At 39.5% G+C, this 18,809-nt stretch overlaps 1 protein-coding gene across 1 annotated transcript in view; it reads left to right on the forward strand.

The window, feature by feature from the left end:
- The first annotated feature begins 6,243 nt into the window (after positions 1-6,243).
- TTC33 (tetratricopeptide repeat domain 33) overlaps positions 6,244-18,809 on the forward strand; it is a 39,403-nt gene continuing 26,837 nt past the window's right edge. Inside the window, exons 1-2 of the mRNA XM_070935923.1 lie at positions 6,244-6,300; positions 7,827-8,056. Coding sequence (XP_070792024.1) covers positions 7,836-8,056 — 221 coding nt within the window. The 5' untranslated portion in view covers positions 6,244-6,300; positions 7,827-7,835. The remainder of the gene's footprint in view (positions 6,301-7,826; positions 8,057-18,809) is intronic.

Below are 18,809 nucleotides of genomic sequence, written 5' to 3' on the forward strand. Positions count from 1 at the left end.
TGGAGGTTTCCAGGTCGGGGAAGGCTATCTTTAATGTACTGAAGCAAATTATGATTAAATAGTCTACTGGAATGATGTGCAGGTACAAGAACAGTATGTTTTACATCGTGTATCATTAGGGCTTCATGGAGTTTGACCTTTGTATGCTGATAATTTATTCCTTTTACAGTACATGTGCTCATTTATGAGATCAAAAGGCAACTTTTGGACACCGTCTTTGCTTGTATTCTGTTGTGTCAACAAAAGTGTCCCCCTGTCAAACAGCACTTCAGCCATCTGGCACTTACCCTAAGTTTTCAACAGCCAGTGGTGCACTTGAGTGGAAAAAGACAAAAAATAAAAATAAAAAATGGTACTCTGCTTTGACCAATTCGGACTTTGTCCTGAAAATGATAATACCAAATATAACAATGTTCAGTTTAATTCAATGAAGAGAAAGGCAGGGTCTGAAAATACGTTGGGTGGGTTTTCTCCCAATATTTGTTACATGTGACAAGTTTCGGAAGCACTTTGTAAAATGGTGAGGTGAGTGGTGTTTTATTGTTCCTTGGAAGGCAATCAGAATTTATAGTACGAATGCACAACTTCCGACCGTGGATCTAAGCAGGTGACCTTAGGAAGGATTCATGAGTTAGGGGTATTTCCCCCCCTCCCACCACAGCACAACTGATCTGTGAGAATGATACTATGCTTGACCCAGATTGCAACTCTGCAGGTTTTCTGACCCATGTTGGGTGTGTGGAAGCAGTTTTTTGCAGCCACAACAGGATATGGATTCTGTGCCTGAATCTAAAAACAATGGTTCCATGGCTGATAGGATAGCCCAGACTGGTGTATCCAGTTCTTGGAATCACGTCCTGCCCTGCTCTGGGATTTCAGTGGCTGCTGTTTTCATATAGCTTTCATACAGATCTCTAGCAGATCACTCTTCTAGTAAGAGTGATCTGGATTTTGCCTGTGTTGCATAATCACTTTTTTATACTGCTTTTATATATACCGAATTAAGATTTCTAAAAGTTTTAAAAGATGAAGTAACTTTGGTTTTGTTTTGATATGTGTAGAACTTAATTGGTTAGGTCAGAAATGAGTCAGCTGCCACAAATTAAATTTTCTTATTGAAAAACTGCTAGAGAAAATCTTCCCCCTCTCTACTGTGAAAAATCTTGGTTTTTTTTTATTGGATAAAATTACACTAAAGAATTAAAGGAGGCTTAATTTAAACTGATTAAAATTATAGAATGGTGTTTAAATACTGTATCATGTTTCAGCAATTCTTGTTTAGTGAAGACATAACACTTAACCACGATTTGCACAATTTGATTATTCTTGGCATATAAATTAAGATTCCAAATGTATAAATCCTATTGAAATGAGATGATAAACCAGATTCTTGTGTTTAAGAATTTGTTTTGGTGTCCTCTCTGCCCCTCTTGGCTTCCACAACTGCTATAACAAACTAAGATGTTACTTTTCCCCCCTTATTTTTATTGTTGACAAGAATCCTGTTTATATTTACCCACTGTAGAGGATCTTTTAGTAATTCTTGAGATCAGTCTATGTGACTTACTGTACTAGTTATATTGGTCCTAGTTTTGTTATCAGTTGTGCTAATGGTGTGGAAGAAATAGAAATCTTGAGATATTGTTCCTTTCCAACAAACCCGCAGTTAAGATAAGGCAGCAATCAGAGTTTTCATCTTAAAAACAGAAAAGAGGCTGAAATTGATTTTTGCTTGGTACAGATGCAACGCTTTAGTTCATGGGTAATGCAGATGCACTAAGTGAAAATTTCAGAACACAGGCAAATCCTTCACTGTGATTTGATATGCATATGATTAAGAAAAACATCCATTAATATATGATTATTAATGAGACTTAGGGTTTTGTTCATATATCATGCTATGGCATAACAGCTTCTGCTTGGCTTAGCATGTTGTGTGACCCCTCCCCCCCAGCTGTTACACTGTAAAGCTATGCTAGTTGTAGCTTATTAACAGACTGTGATTCAGCAGACATGGGTTATGATATGTATGCCCAGCCAATTGTGGCTTATTCAACAAACCATGGTTAAGCAAACAATGACAAAGCAGTGTGTGAGCCTTCTTATAAAATGCGCAGATGCCAGGGAACAGATCTCTTAATGTGGTGCCTTTGGAATGTTTTGCAGTATGATTTCAATTATCATCAGCCTCCAATTTCCATGCTAAGCAGGGTAATAAAAACTGTACACCAACCATTATCAAGGAGACACTAGCTTGGCTTCCTCTTGTAAAGTCAAGTCTTTTACTTTGATGGGAATGTATAGCAGAGGTACCCAACTTAAGTGAGGTACCCAACTGAATTGTCCCAGCAAAGAATTTAAGAACAGCCTATAAAGAGATGCTTGGATTTGAATACAATAATGTGTATCTAGTGTAATTTGAATCAGCAACTCAAGATGCACTGAAGAAGCCTGGTTCAGTCTATAAATGCATGAATTCAGAAGCTGCACTGTTTCAATAATTTAATTAAGTAGACATTGAACTTCAAAATTTGTGCTATGGTCAGGAGCCATGGGCTTTTGCCATGTGCTGGCCTTTTTAGAGGCGAACACTTAAGGTGGTCTTATGATATAGTTTCATACTTCATTACTTCCCAGAATTTAAACAGTGATTTTATAACTGAACTTGACTCGCAGTCACGAATATGTACTCCAAAAGAGATAAAATGTGTGGGAAGAAAAGGGCGGCGGGGTGTGTAAATGTGTGTGTAAAAGGAGTCGGTAGCTAAATAGTGTTGCTGTGATATATAAAGAGAGATGGTTGTCTTGGGGACCAAGTAGTAGTCCTTAATTTACAACAAGAAAATAAAACTACTTGTTAAATCTTGCTCTGCTGCATCTTTACAATTATTGTGATTTTTTTTTATTGATGCTGTCTTAATTTGGAATTGTTAATACTGAACTTGGCAAATGGCATAAACGATCTTTTTTTTCCTTCATAGCTCAAAATTGTTTTTGTCAGGCTACAATCTTAAATTTGGAAAAAAAAAATACCTAAAAATTAGTGTGTGTAAACCATAAGTGACATGTTTCTCTGTTTCAGTGGATCTAAAAGTAAATCCAACCTGAAGTAAAATTGTGTTGACTTCAGGGTTCCATATTTTTAAATCTGTCTGCATATTTAACTGTAGCTTTGGTATGTTTCCTGCTCAAATCCAGCTGAAATGAATGGACGATATCTGCTAGCCTCATCAGCTTGATTTTATATTCGGTGTCTACACTAAGAAATGTTATCATGTATAAAACTTTTAATTTTTTTTAATGTATATAAGTTTTATTGAGTGTTGGAGGGGGGGTGTCACATTATCAGGCCTTAACTTCTTTTGAATATGAGGGCCAAAGTACATAGCAAAAAGGTACAGTTGCCTATTCTTAAATACAGAATTTTGTAATTTTTCTTTAAAAGCCATTTCAATGCTCCCTTTTTAATTTTTTGTTAACTTGGGCAGAGGAATATCTTGGATGTATTCAAGCAAAAAAAAATGAATCAAATGTTTTTGTAACAATTTTTAGACTTAGAGTAAAATATCGATGTTGAAATTACTTTCCCCCCCTTTTAACCCAGGTCTTGTCTGGTCCTATAGAGGAAGCTTATTTGCTGGCACTTCTTAATGATACAGGAAGGTCAGGGCCATTGATCATGAAATACGAGCTGCTTTGCAGAACTGATCATGATGGGAACTGTGAAGAGAAAAAAAAAATCTATTTTAAAAATGAAAAATAACAGAAGTGTATAGCTTGACTAAGCAGCCTATTCAAATATTGTTCCTTTGGGCTCATTCCAGTGGAAAAGCCCTTAGATGATCTGTTTTTATTGCAAACACTTCATAATTGATTGCTGAAAAAAAAAGGGGGGGTGACGTAGGAAGTGGAAACCTTGTGCAATGTAAATTCTTAACATTGGTAAAAAGTAAAAAAAAAAAAAATCCCATCCATTTTCGTAGTGCAATCTTTCCAAAGGCTGACTTTCACATGTTTTGTCATTTTTAACTTTTCAATCAGTATAAAGTTTGAGATAATTTTGCCAATTGATTTTTACCATTGTATTGCTTATGAAATGGATGATCACCATTTCTCAAAAACAATATGTGCCTACTTTTATTGCATATTCTCTCTCTCTCTCTCTCTCTCTCTTTTGGGGGAGATCAATATTGAATGAAATTGCTTGTGATAGCTGTATATGACCTGTTACTTTTAACAAACATTAAACTGTATGCAAGTAAATTTAATGGTACAGTTTCTTAGCTTTCTTAATTCATCTGTCCTTCTTAATTGTTGGGGACTTTCTCAACATTGATGGAGGTTTACTACAGTGGGAGAAATATATTTCGACATTGGGTTAATAACAACTTCTGATCCTCCAGTTATTAATGGAAGTAGTAGCTCAGTGAAGAGCCTAATCTCTGACCCCAGGGAGAGCAGAGGATAACAATACTTTCTGAGGAATCCCAGGCTTCCTAGAAATTTGTCAGGGATTCATTAATGGTATTATTACGATTGTCAATCAGCCGCCAAGGCTTAGGGGATTTGATGAGTAAATTATAAATAAGCACACATGAAACACCTTTGTAGTGCATAAGACAGGTGAAAGCAGGGGTGGATGTATCATATTATTGTCAGTCTTTGTGGTCCAGGCTTTTGAGCCTGGTATACTATTACTCCCATCAGTCCTAGTAGTTTATGAGTCTAGTAGTGTGAGATAACTGGAAGGGACAGACAAGATTGCCTATTCCTGACCAAGCCCAGGATAATTTTCTCTGATTGACAGCTGTTCTCTGTAGACAGAGAAGCTGAAGTCATGAATATAGCCTGATATGGTTTAAGTCAGCAAAATTATTAAAACAAACCATAACTTAAGTATGAACCCAGCTTCTTTTTATATGGAGTATACTGATCTACTGTATCCTCCTCCAAAGTGGATGTCTACAAAACTATGTTGCCACCACAGTTCTGATCTGGTGAGAAATGATGAGAGGGAAAACAACTCAAATAATAGTTTCAACATTTGGGTTGTTTTTTGGGGGTGGTGATCTGTATTGGCTGATCCAGGGTAGGATTTAATTATTGGATGGGAGATCATCCCCAAATCCTACAACTATGGTTTTGATTGATAGTTTTAAAAAATCCAACATACTAGAGGAAGACAAAAACAATCTCCTTACTGCTGTCAAGAAAATTACCCAAATTTACCATGAAATTACCTGGAATCAAGCTTGTTTTAAGACGGGTGTACAACCTTGGTAATTTTAAGATCTGTGGACTTTAACTCCCATTATTATGGGAGCTGAAGCCCACAAGTCTTAAAAGTTGCCAAGGTTGGACACACCTTTAAAGACTTTATTTTTTACTATTCTTTAGACGTTCAGGTGTTTATAGCTTACTAAAGTATAAACAAGCTATTCACCTCTGAATTTCAAGGTCCATGTTTGAGGAATTGCTACAACCCTTTGACAGATACGCTTCCCCCACCCGCAAGTGACATGAAGAGGGAGGGCAGCAAAGCCAGAAGAATTCACCATTTGTTTAACTTGCACATAATCAGGACGGCGGCGTCACTGTCTGAGATAACGAAAAATAGAGGAAGAATGTGGATTGGCCAAGGGGCTATTTGCATTTCACATTGTCTCTTCCAACCTGAATGAAGATTGTGTGGAGAGGATATTAACCCAGTAAAGGCAATGATGGTAGGGAATGATGGCCCTTTTATGACTTGTGGACTTCAACTCCCAGAATTGCTGAGCCACCATTGCCAAAGGGAATTGAATTCTGGGAATTGAAGTCCACAAGTTATAAAGGGACCCGTCGTTCCCCAAGTCTGCAAAGGAATCACAACACGTGCTACGCAGCAAGTGGGCCGGTTAAAGTTCTGATGCTAGCCAATAGTAGCAATCCGTGCCGGTCACGTGATCACATAACAACACTACAATACCCAGTAGGCTCTGCGGTGCAATCCCAGGACACGGCTCGCCGTGGAACTCTGAAGTTCCTCTACTGTTCATTTTATAAACATAACGAATGGCCGGTACACAGAACGTATTTTTCCTTTAATGGTACTCCCCAATCCCGGCTCCTTTTCTCCCTGGATGCTAGAGCAGACTTTAAAAAAAAAAAGAAGAAAAACAAAACAAACAAACCGGAAATTGAGCATAGAGTATGTCATATTGCGCAGAGCGCCGCTATTTCCGGTTTTCCACTTCCGGTTGGTGCTTATCCTACAAACGACGGGGTTAGGAAGACACCCCTGGAGACGGGAGCTTCCAGGTAATTATGCTACCCTTCTTTCCACTGGATTCTGTCCTTTTCTCTCCTACGTTTTTCAAATAAAAAACCTTTTTGCATTTTCGTTATGTAAAAGGTGGATTGGGGTATTTGAAAAACAGCCCCTAGCCCTTGATGGCTGCTTTGTATTCCCAAGACTTTAGGACGGAGGTCTTCAAACTTGGCAGCATTAAGACTTGTGGACTTCAACTCCCAGAATTCTCCAGCCAGCATAGCTGCCTGGAGAATTCTGGGAGTTGAAGTCCACAAGTCTTAAAGCTGCCAAGTTTGAAGACCTCTGCTTTAGGAACTATAACTCCCTTAAGTCCCACCTAGAGACCTTCTCGGACTTATAGTTCAAGAATGGCAAAATGCCTATCATGGTTCCAGCAATGGCAGAGTTTCTGCCTCTTGTCAAACCTGTACTGGAAGATATTATTTCAGATTAATAGTTCTTCAGGTGTTTGGAAATTTAGGAAACCCAAAGGGTGGGAATGCTGAAATTGGCCCTTGAGCCTTGACTGACTGAATCCTCTTGGGTATAAATAAGCAGCTGACATACAGTAGTGGCCAAAATTGTGGAAACTTTTTGGGAAAAGTGTATTTTTGTAAAACTAGCTAATAACACCACTTTTTTTTTTGAGTAGTACCATATAATTATATATCAATAGAAAGATAATTTAATCAAGAATGTAATGCAATAACTTTTATGAAGGATTTGCTATTAGAACAGCAGTTGCAGTATAAAGAAGAAAAGTGAAACACGTAGAAAAAACGAGATATACAAAAATTATCACCATAGAAAAAATGAGATATACAAAAATTATCACATCAGTTAATACTTAGTTGGGTAACCTTTAGCATAAATTACGGCCTTACAGTGTCTTTCCATGGAGTGAACTAAGTCTTTTAGTTCTGCAGTTGTTACAATGTGAAACCAAGATTGAATGATTGCTTCTATTAACTGGGTTTTATTGCTGGGTCACTTCTGACTAACAAGTTTCTTTAGTCGGCTCCATAGATTTTCAATTTTCAATATTCCCAGGCCATTCCAGCAGTGGAATATGATTATCTTGAAACTCCAAAAAAAAAAGTGGTGTTATTAGCCATCAAACCTCAAAAATACACTTTTCCCAAAAGGTTTCCACAATTTTGGCTGCTACTGTACGCCTAAGCTTTGTCTTTGGCTGAAAGGTACTTTGAAAATAATAATATGAATTTAAAGGCTAGCATTTTATGATTTAAGCCAACTTCTGGAACTTTAAGATCTAGGGACTCCCAACTCCTAGAATTCCCCAGCCAGCATCTGTGATGTTGCTTTTAATTCATTTGAACACCTGTAGATAGCAAAATGATAAATTGTAAGCTGATTTTGTTAGCAGAAATTAAGGCTTTTTTGAGCAAATGGATTTGTTACTTAAGCTAGATTGCTTACATTATATCGATTACCTATGTAAATTGATGTGATAATAGATGTATTTACGTATAGATGAAAATTATACTAATAATTAAATGTGCATTCTTCTCAGTTTTCTGGAATGGCTTCCTTTGTATGGAAGAGAAAGATTGGTGAGAAGGTATCTAAGGTAACATCCCAGCAATTTGAAGCTCAAGCTGCTGATGAGCAGGTCCTGGTTGATAATAGTGAAGTTGATTGGCTTCATGAGGCCAAAAGGAAAAAGGGGCTTCTTTTGGAAGACTGTGGAGCCCAAAGTAAACATCTGAAGGACGAAGGTGCAATTTTAGCCGAAAATGGAAGGTATGGACTTTTTCTGTCTAGATGTGTATGTCCTGTTGCATATTAGATAGTTGCTCATGTTACCCTTTGTTTTATTTAAAACAGTGTGGATATTAATGTTATATTGATGTTGTAAAGATCTAAGTATTGATTAAATAATCTACAGTGGTTGGATTCATATATAATAGTTTCACTATAAAACACGGTTTATATATCACTGTAATAGGGTTCAGGATCCATACAACTTACTCAAAACAAGAGAAATTCTGTTACCGTTTAGTGCAAGTGTGAAGTTAGTCAATGTCTTCTATGGAGTATCTCATATGGGTTTTGAAGTGTCAACTTTCTAACCCTAAGTATAGCTTTACTCTTCTAATCACCTAACCATAGTTAGGAAACATTCATCTCTTTTCTTCTTTCTCCATTACTAACACTACGCAGTTTCAGTAGTAACTTTGGTGAGCATGATGTCTTCACCAAATCTGAATATTAGCCATATTTTGTACCAGGTTATGCTACTAAATATAATTGGTGATCAAGTCAGAATAAAAGTAGATTGATTCACAGCTCTAAAAGTAAAAGGGGAAATAAGTTGACTATAGTCCTGGCTTTTCCAGTCCTAAATTGTCGGCAGTAATTGACTGTGGTTCTAGTTTGTCAAGAACTAGTTGGGGGCAGGTCTAACGCTTTCTGTGAGATTCCAGATAGGGAGTTACCTGTGACATATATCAGGTGGCCATTTGGTTTCCGCAATTCTGTTCTTCAACTATGCTCTGTAGGAAGAAACCTTTCGTTCTGTCTGTTCTAAATTTTACGCTTCTTAAATTCCTTGGGTGATATCTAGTGTTCTAGCAGAGAAAAAAAAAATCCATATTCTCCTCCTTTGCATTGTACATTACTTTATGATTTGTCCTTCTCCCTAGCTTTGGTGTTTTACAAACATAACAGCATAGCAATACAATCAATCAATCAATAGTCCATTGTAACTGTATAACAAAGGAAAATATTCTGGACCCCAATGACTTCTGCACCTTTCCAAGGATTTTTAAGACATGGTAATGAGAGCTTTTATTGTAAAACAAAATTATGGTATTGGTAGATTCTGAGTGGTAGGTTCCAGTTCTGAGAACTTTTGGAAATTATCTGTAACTTTTTAATAAAATTTTGATTACTAACCAATCAATAGCAACTAGTATTAAGCTAAACTCCCGTCCCTGATTTTTCTGCCAAATAAATAATTATGGCACATTGGATTCCTGGGTCATATTATATGGTCTCATGTAGCTTTGCAAAAGATTGTGGCATTTAAATGCTGCATATAACATTAGAAATCAATATTGCTTATACAGGTAGTCCTCGAGTTACAACAACAATTGAGCCCAAAATTTATGTTGCTAAGTGGCACATTTGTGAAATGAATTTTCCTCATTTTATGACTTTTCTTGCCACCGTTGTTAAGTGAATCCTTGCATTTGTTAAGGTAGTAACAAGGTTGTTAAGTGAATCTGGATGTCAGTGTTCCAAGCAATGCACCCATTGAAAGCATAACTCCGAGGCAGGTAGATTCCTCAAACGATATCTTATTGGATAATTAAAAGAATCAAACTCCCCCCTCCCAAGTGTCACCAGTCACATTGTCCAATGATAGCAATAGCACTTAGACTTATATACCGCTTCACAGTGCTTTTAGAGCCCTCTCTAAGCTGTTTACAGAGTCAGCCTATTGCCCCCAACAATCTGGGTCCTCATTTTACTGACCTCGGAAGGATGGAAGGCTGAGTCAACCTTGAGCCGGTGAGATTTGAACTGCTGAACTGCAGCTAGCAGTCAGCTAAAGTAGCCTGCAGTCCTGCACTCTACCCACTGCGCCACCTTGGCTCTCTGATGATGGAAGACAGGCTCTTCTCCACTTTGATTGGCCACCTGTTTCAATGACCTTAGTTCCCACAAGAAAGCATTTTGTTTTGACTGGACCCTGGCTATCTACTTCCCCCTTCCCTTCCCCCTTTCTGGCTTCATGGCAATTATGAGGCAGCATAAAATGGCTTCAGCCAGGTTCGCTTCAGAGTTGACACTTGATTCTCCACTGACTTTGCTTGTCAGAAGGTCACAAAAGCTGATCACATGATCCCAGGATACTGCAAATATCATAAATATGAACCAGTTGCCAAACTTGGATCAAGTGACCATGGGGATGTCGCAGTGGTTGCAAGTCCCTTTTTTCAATGCCATTGTAACTTTGAATGGTCACTAAATGAACTGTTGTAAGTCGCAGACTACCTGTATTGATGTATCCTTTTAATGATGGCCTGTTATAGAACTGGAAAAGCTCAGATATTCCAGATATTGTTTCTTTACTACTGGCTTGCCACACACCACTGGCCTTGTTCAAGTGCTGGAATTTGTTTCACTACCTATTAAGGACTCTAAATAGGTGTATCCAACCTGCATGTGGCCCTAGACAGCTAGTAATGAGGCACCACATTTGTAAAAGTTTAACATGGTTTGTATAGATTTATTACCATATTTTTCGCACTATAAGACGCTCCGGACTATAAGATGCACATTAGCTTTAGAGGAGGAAAACAAGAAAAAAAATATCTGCCTCTGCCTCCCAGCATCCATCTGGTAATCATCTGGCTAGCGTGCTTGCGCTGCTGCCATTGCCGGGAAACATTGGAATCTTTGCTGCCGAGCAGCTGATTGGCGGTTCGATCAGCCTCCTGGAATGCTGCTGATCAGCTGTTCTAGGCAGGAATCACTGATCGCCGCCGCCGCCGCCATTTGCTGCCGATTGCAATTCGGCAGCAGCAATTGTCATTTGGCAGCAGGTATCGGCGACGATTGACAGTGGCGATCGGCAGAGGCGGCAATCAGTGAATGGCAGCAGGGATTGGTGGCGATAGGCAGCGGGAATCCCTGCTGCCTAGAACAGCTGTTCGGCAGAATTCTAGGAGGCCGATCCAGCCGCCAATCAGCTGCTTGGCAGCGAAGGCTCCAGCATTCCCCGGCAGCGGGGGACTAACACCCTCCCCCCCGACTCAATATTTGCTCTATAAGACACACAGACATTTCCACCCACTTTTGGGGAGGAAAAAGTATGTCTTATAGTGTGAAAAATATGGTATATAATTTATATGCAGCTCAAGTTAGTAATTTCTGTTCACTCAATGTTGTCCAGGCAAGCAAAAAGTTTTGAACACCCATACTATATATCACAGGTGTCAAACTCGTGGCGTCACTTTGCCATCACGTGACATTTTCCCCCTTCGCGGAGCTGGGGTGGGCGTGGCCTGCATGTGATGCATCCGGCCCATGGGCCACCAGTTTGACACCCTTGCTATAGATGGTCCTTTCTTCTAGTATAATCAGTGGCTTTATAAACTTATGTTCTGATTTGCTATACCGGTTATATTTAAACAAATAGATGAAAACATAATTAACTGAACAGGTTTAGTTACCATATGAAAAATAAAAGTCAACATCGTTTTACATACTACATGAGACACATTTGACTTTCCTTCTACCTGAAAAGAGCCACAGTGAGTCACAACTTCTCTAATAATTGCCTGTTCGTGATCCACTTAATACTCCATACATTAATATTAAATATATACATTGGAAGCATCTCCTAGGATTTAAATTAAATGGCCTTCTATCAAAAATGGACTGTTCAAATCTAATCTCTGTGTAAGTGTATTTATTTGGTGGGCCTAATATAAAATAAAAAGGTAAATAGTCTCTTAAATTTGTCTTGATCTGATAATTATATATGTCTGTGTAATTTCTTTGTCAACAAAATAGGAATGGTTTTCCATTGGCTTTTTCTGGGATTTTTTTTATTTTTAAATTTTCCAATCTATCCTTCAGCACTTGATTGTCTTGGTGGTCTCCTACCCAAGATGAATTTTAATGTGCAAATACGGAATACTATCCTTGAATTTGGAACCCTCCAAAGATTGTAATGTAACTAGCCACAAGATGGCAGTAGCACCTACTTTCATGGAGTATTTTTAAGAAATAGGTTCCTTTTTATTTTGTGAAGTTGTCAAGTGCTTGAGTAGGCACATACATTCCTTAATAGTAAGAAATGAAATATTATATATAATATTTAGTCACAAAGCACAGAATAAATAGAATTTCGTGGTAGAAAATGCAGAAGATCCTTTATATCGATCTTCTGAAGGCAGGAGTAATATAATGAATACAAATAGTTTCACGCTTAAGATGCTTGCTCCAAATCAAACTGACATAAAAGTGTGTGTGTGTATCAGGGTGGATTTGATTTAAATCGAGTTGATTTAAAAACAATTTAAATCATGATTTAAATCACTAGTAAAAAGGCTTGATTTAAATCAACTTGATTTAAATCATAATTTTTAAAGAGCAGCTATCATCTCTGCTACTCCTTTGACCCACTGTTGACTCACCGATAGTCCCAGTGTTGCAGAATATACAGCCTCATGCTACATAACTAAGCTCCATTTCATGCTGAATAAACTAAATTATTTATGTATCTTAAATAGAAAACTATCTTACGATAGATTTTTACCCCAAAAGTTTTTTATTAAAATAAATTTGATAAAAATCAAAAAAATCCAATTTAAATAAAAAAAATCCGATTTAAATAAAAAAAAATCTGATTTTTTTTATTTTTTTTAAAAAAATCATTGATTTTTATCCACCCTGGTGTGTATATGTATGTGTATATGTGTACACACGCTTCTGTCAGTTTGATTTGGAGCAAGCATCTTAAGTGTGAAACTATTTGTATTCATCATATTACTCCTGCCTTCAGAAGATTGATATAAAGGTTCTTCTACATTCTCTACCACAAAATTCTATTTATTCTGTGCTTTGTGACTAAGCACTTCTTGATTCAAACATTACATCAGAGTCTGGGTTCATTTTTTAGCAAAAAAAGTAAACCATTATGCTGTGTCGAGGGTAATTGGCTTCTCCTCAGGTCTTAAGAACTGAATTAACCATTCTAATTCCTGGCTTTTCAAAGGATGTTTTGGATCAGGAGAGCCAATTGGAAGGAGCTTCCTAAAAGGGCACCCTCTAACTAAGAGGAGGGTCAGTCTAGTGCAGGGGTGGGCAAATGTGGCTCTTTGACAACCTGTGGACTTCAACTCCCAGAATTCCTGAGACAGCGAAGCTTCGCTGTCTCAGGAATTCTGGGAGTTGAAGTCCACAGGTTGTCAAAGAGCCACATTTGCCCACCCCTGGTCTAGTGGATTCCAAATGTTTCAATAACCCTTCTTATCCCCAGCATCATGACCAAGCGCACAGATTCTGGGAGTTGTAATTTGAACCAGCTAAGGGCACCATGGTTTCTCACTCCAGTTCTAAACTGTGCTGCATCCAAGAATTGTCCCAATACAGGTAGTCCTCGATTTACGACCACAATTGAGCCCAAGATTTCTGTTGTTAAGTGGGACATTTGTTAAGTGAATTTTGCCCCATTTTACAACCTTTCTTGCCTCAGTTGTTAAGTGAATCTCTGCAGTTGATAAGTTAGTAACCCGATTGTTATGTGAATCTGGCTTCCCCAGATTTGCTTGACAGAAGGACATAAAAGAGGATCTCATGACCCTGAGGCACAGCAATGGTCATAAGTATGTACCAGTTACCAAGCATCTCAATTTTGATCACATGATCATGAGGATGCTTGAAACGTTGTCACTGGGAAAAACGGTCATAAGTCACATTTTTCAGTGCTGTTGTAACTTTGAAGGGTCACTAAATGAACTGTTGTCAGCCGAGGACTACCTGTATTTAGACCAGTCATCACTGTGGTTGTGAAATGCTAAAAAGAAAAAGAAAACAGTACTTTTTAAAGTTCACTTCATACTTTGCTTGCCCCATGAAATGTATTCAGTTCTACCTGTATATCTTTGGAAGCATAATTTTCTGATGACACAATCCTCATTTAGGAAGGTATCTAAGCCTAGTTTGGTTTTTTTGGTAGGATTTTTGTAGTTTTCTATTTGGTTAAATGCTTTTTATAACAGTGTATAAATATGTTCTTATTCTAATAAAGTGAGAGCTTTTCAAAGCCCATCTTATCAAACTTTGGAAATGTTTCCTGCAGGAGTTTGATTATGCAACCTCTGTCAGATAGAGCAACTTCCATTTCAGTTTTGTGGTGTTGTGGATGAAAGCTGGACATTCAAGAATAAGACTGTCTTCCCCTGTAGCAAAATGAGGTGAGAATTATGGGATAGAATTTTGAAAGGGTTGAATGTATTATACCATCTAATATAGTAGCTGGAAGAATACCATTTTTGAATGCTCCTCCATATTTAGTAGAAAATACTACCGGTTGTCCTCGAGTTACGAATGGAATGGAGCCTGCCCATTCCATTCATAACCCAAGGATTCGAGGGAGTGAATCTCGTACCTTGAACAGGATCACTCCCTCCTTTTGCCCACACATTCGCTAATCGAATGCGAGGGTCGTTAAGTGCACATGAGGTATTTCAGGGTGGGGAAGGCCATGGGGGGGGGGGGCTACTGATGGAACAGGCCATCTGTCTTAAGACCACCCAAGGCCTCCCCAACTCACTGAAATACCTCATGCTCCCCAAAGTATCTTCCCCCGCCCAACCTGCCGTGCCGGGTCACTTACCTTGTGAAGATCTAGCAAGCAGTCTCCTCTCCAGCCTCTCATCTGCGTGCGCCCCTCTGCAGGCCTTCCCCGGCCCGTTGCAGGCTGAAATGGAGCTTCCAGAGGCTGGATTCATCCCGTGGAAGCTCCATCTCGGCCTGCAATGGCCCGGGGGAGGGCGAACGGAGGGGCAGATCTGTTCCCCGGAAGCTCCAATTCTGCCTGCAACGGGCTGAGGGAGGGCTGAATGGAGGGGCGGATCTGCCCCTCAGAAGCTTCATTTTGGCTGGCAATTTGCCAGGCGAGGTCTGCAGAGGCCGGAACAGACTTGCAGAGGGGCGCACGCGGCTGAGAGGCTGGAAAAGAGACTCCTTTCTAGATCTTCACAAGGTAAGTGACCCAGCGCGGCAGGTTGTGGGGGGGAAACAATTGTGGGGAGCATGAGGCCCGAACGGGACTTCTGAGGGGTGGATCCACCCCTCAGAAGCTCCAATTCAGCCTGCAACGTGCCAGGCGAGGCCTCTGGAGGCCCGAATAGAGCATCGGAGGTGCGGATCCACCCCTCAGAAGCTTCATTTTGGCCAGAATTGTTCAAGACGAATGAACATTCGAGCCTCTGCAGTTGTTCGTAAGGGCAAACAACTGCCATGGTGCTGCAAGATTTGTAGTTTCGGGGCTAGGGGGGCGTTTATCGTGTAACTTCAAATGTTCGCTAAGGAAATGCTTGTAACCCAGGGATTACCTGTAATAAACCAACATTGAAGAGTTTCTGGCTTACTCATGAGAAAACATACTTACGAAATGTATCATTTGGCTTGAATTTGAGTTTGAAGCTGTAGTAAGTAGTCTTTCACTGCAATGAATTGAGTTGAATTGAGTTTGAAGCTGGTTTAGTCCAATTTGTTAGAAGAACAATAGGCTAGGATCTGGATTCAGACATAGCAGGAGGTTTTTCTTTTCTCCCTTCCATTAGTTTCTACCTAGTTCTGTTACTTTTACTGGAAGAAAAAAAGAAAAGGATGGGTGAATCTTATCTTAGCAAGTGCAGGCTCACTGTTGCTGAGCAATGGGCCAACATTGTCAAAAATCGGACTTGTTCAAGGTGAATGAAATGTTTGAACTATGTTTAGGCAGAGCAATGAAACTGAACCTATGAATTACCTGCTAATGTTGAGTTGGGAGTGGAGCAACTAAAGTTCACATTCTGCCGTGAAACTCAATAGATGAGCTTGCTCAGCCATTATGTCTCAGTCAGTACAAATAACTGAGAGTATATGGAGCTCAGGGTTGAAATGAGGGGGCCTTGGTGCTCTCTGAGTTTGCCTGTTTTTCTTGTAGGCTTGTTTCATGACATCTCAGTCAGTGTTGTATGGTGGGGTAAAAATGAAGTGATCTTATATACTATAAGATATATCCTGGAGGAAACATGCAACATTCATGTAGCAAAGCAAATGTAAATGATGTTTGAAAGTATAAGTGAAGGTAAAGTCAGGGTTTTTTGTTAATACAGGTAATCCTTGATTTATGACCACAATTGAGCCCAGAATGTATGTTGCTAAGTGAGAAATTTGTTAAGTGAGTTTTGTTCCATTTTACGATTTTTTTGTTAAGTGAATCACTCCGGTTGTTAAGTTTAGTAACACGGTTGTTAACTGAATGTGGATTCCCACATTGACTTTGCTTGTCAGAAGGTTGCAAGATGGTCACAAGACCTAGGGCCGTGATGGTGAACCTATGGCATGCGTGTCAGAGGTGGCACATCGAGCCATATCTGTGGGCAAGCGTGTGTTGCCCTAGCTCAGCTCCAGCGCGCATGTGTGCACTGACCAGCTGATTTTCAAGCCTTCTGAGCCCATCGGAAGTCAGGAAACGGGCCATTTCCGGCCTCCGGAGGGCTTCTGGGGGAGGCCATTTTTGCCCTCCCCAGGCTCCTAGAAGGCTCTGGAGCCTAGGGAGGGCAAAAAAACAGGCCTACAGGGCCCACCATACCATCGCGTGCCAAAAGTGGAGAGAACACGGGGAGTGTCGCACGTGCATGCACGGGGGGCGGGACACATTGAATTCTGTGTGGGGGCACGCATGTGCGCGACCCCCCTGCACTACCCCCACCTTTGGCACACGACGGCAAAAAGGTTAGCCATCACTGACCTAGGGACATTGCAACCGTCATAAATATGAGTCAGCTGTCAAGCGTCTGAATGTAAATCACATCACCATGGGGAGGCTACAACAGTCATGTGAAAAAATGGTCATAAGTCACTTTTTTCAGTGCTGTTTTTAACTTCGAACAGTCATTAAATGAACTGTTGTAAGTCAAGAATTACCTGTATATACTTTAGATAAATAGCACTTAGACTTATATACTGCTCACAGTGCTTTACAGCCCTTCTCTAAGTAGTTTACAAAGTCAGCATCTTGTCCCCAACAATCTGGGTCCTCATTTTCCTGATCTTGGAAGGATGGAAGGCTGAGTCAACCTTGAGCCTGGTGAGACTCGAACTGCCAAATAGCTTTATAAGCCCATTGGACATTTTCCTTTTGCAATAAAAGAGGAAAACTTTTGCAGGCTTATTGGGTATTTTTCTTTCTTTTCTCTCATTCTTTTAAAAATCATCTCTCCCCCCCCCCCCTCATTTTTGTCACTTGTTGGCACTTAAGCAGAGTTTGAATTCTAGAATATTGATAGCTTTAAAAGCCATTGATTACTTTGCTTCCTGCTTTTCAGATTTAAGAGGAAGTTATGATGCGAGAGAAAGCTCCCAGGATTGCTTAAATCAGCTGATGTCTAGACAATATAAAGGAAATAATCTCACTTTTTGCTGTTAGGGCCATAAAATTATGCAAATGCCGAAGTACACTTTCTTCTCTAAAGCTTTATGTCACTAACAAAATATAATGCATTTTTAATCTCTGAATGAACTTGATAGCGTTGATTAACACAGTATTGTTTCCAGGATTCTTCTCTTTGAAATGTGGTAAATGTTGACAGAGGAGAAAGTTGCTAAAGGTTGCTTAATCAGTCAAGGACGTTGGCACTTGCTGCATCAATACAATGTGAGGAAGTGGTAGTTTTAATGAGCCTAATGTCAGGGGACATAAAATAGCTGTTTTATAACATGTAATGTTGCTGTGCATCAACATCAGAAATGAAGACATGACATGCATCCTTAAGGATAAATATTTGCTCGTGACGGCATTGCAGAGACTGAGATTTGTCTGGGTCAATCCAAACTCAGATCAAGTCCTTCATTTGGTCTAGCCACATTTTACTTTACAAGAAACACAGATTGCTATTTAAAAACGAAGTGTCTAGCCACACTTTCTCATGGTTAACTGTCTCCTTTCTCTTTTGGATTGATTGAAAACCCCAGGGAAACCTACTACAGGTAGTGCTCGACTTTCAACAGTTTATTTAGTGCGCTTTCAAAGTTACAACGGCACTGGGAAAAAAATGACTTAACGACCATTTTTCACACTTAGGACCGTTGCAGCATTTCCATGGTCACACGATCAAAATTCAGATGCTTGGCAACTGACTCACATTTGTGACGGTTGCATTGTCCCGGGGTCATGTGATCACCTTTTGCGACCTTCTGTCAAGCAAAGTCAGTGGGGAAGCCAGATTCACTTAATAACCGTGTCCCTAACTTAATGTCTGCAGGGATTCACTTAACAACAGTGGCAGGAAAGGTCATAAAATGGGGCAAAACTCACTCAACAAATGTCTCACTTAGCAACAGAAGGGCTCAGTTGTAGCCGTAGGTCGAGGACTACCTGCGTATGGTCTTTGGAAGGCAAGAGTAATATCTACACTGTTTCTGAATCTTGCACTTCTGACAGTGAACAAAGCAATGTGACAAAGCAGAAGCAGGAAACGTATAACATCTGTTAGATTGCTGTATAACTTGCACATAATGCAAGTTATACACTCGTTAGTAGGAAGTCTCTGTTAAAACATTGGCATTAGATTGGCAGTGGCTGCGATATATTTCTTAGGAAAATCAGGATTTTGATTTTATGTATTGAAAAGTCATCATTATTATTACAGTTCATCACACAGTTAGCCAGATATTCAGACTGGATTTGGCATTTTTGTTTGCCTATCGAGTCCTTCCCCAAAACCCGGAATAGACAGGTGTGGATGATTGATGGAGTTACAGA

This window comes from Pituophis catenifer, unplaced genomic scaffold (genome assembly GCF_029215685.1).
Source record: "Pituophis catenifer annectens isolate HBS135680 unplaced genomic scaffold, rPitCat1.0.hap2 SCAF_2, whole genome shotgun sequence".
Classification (NCBI taxonomy): domain Eukaryota; kingdom Metazoa; phylum Chordata; class Lepidosauria; order Squamata; family Colubridae; genus Pituophis; species Pituophis catenifer.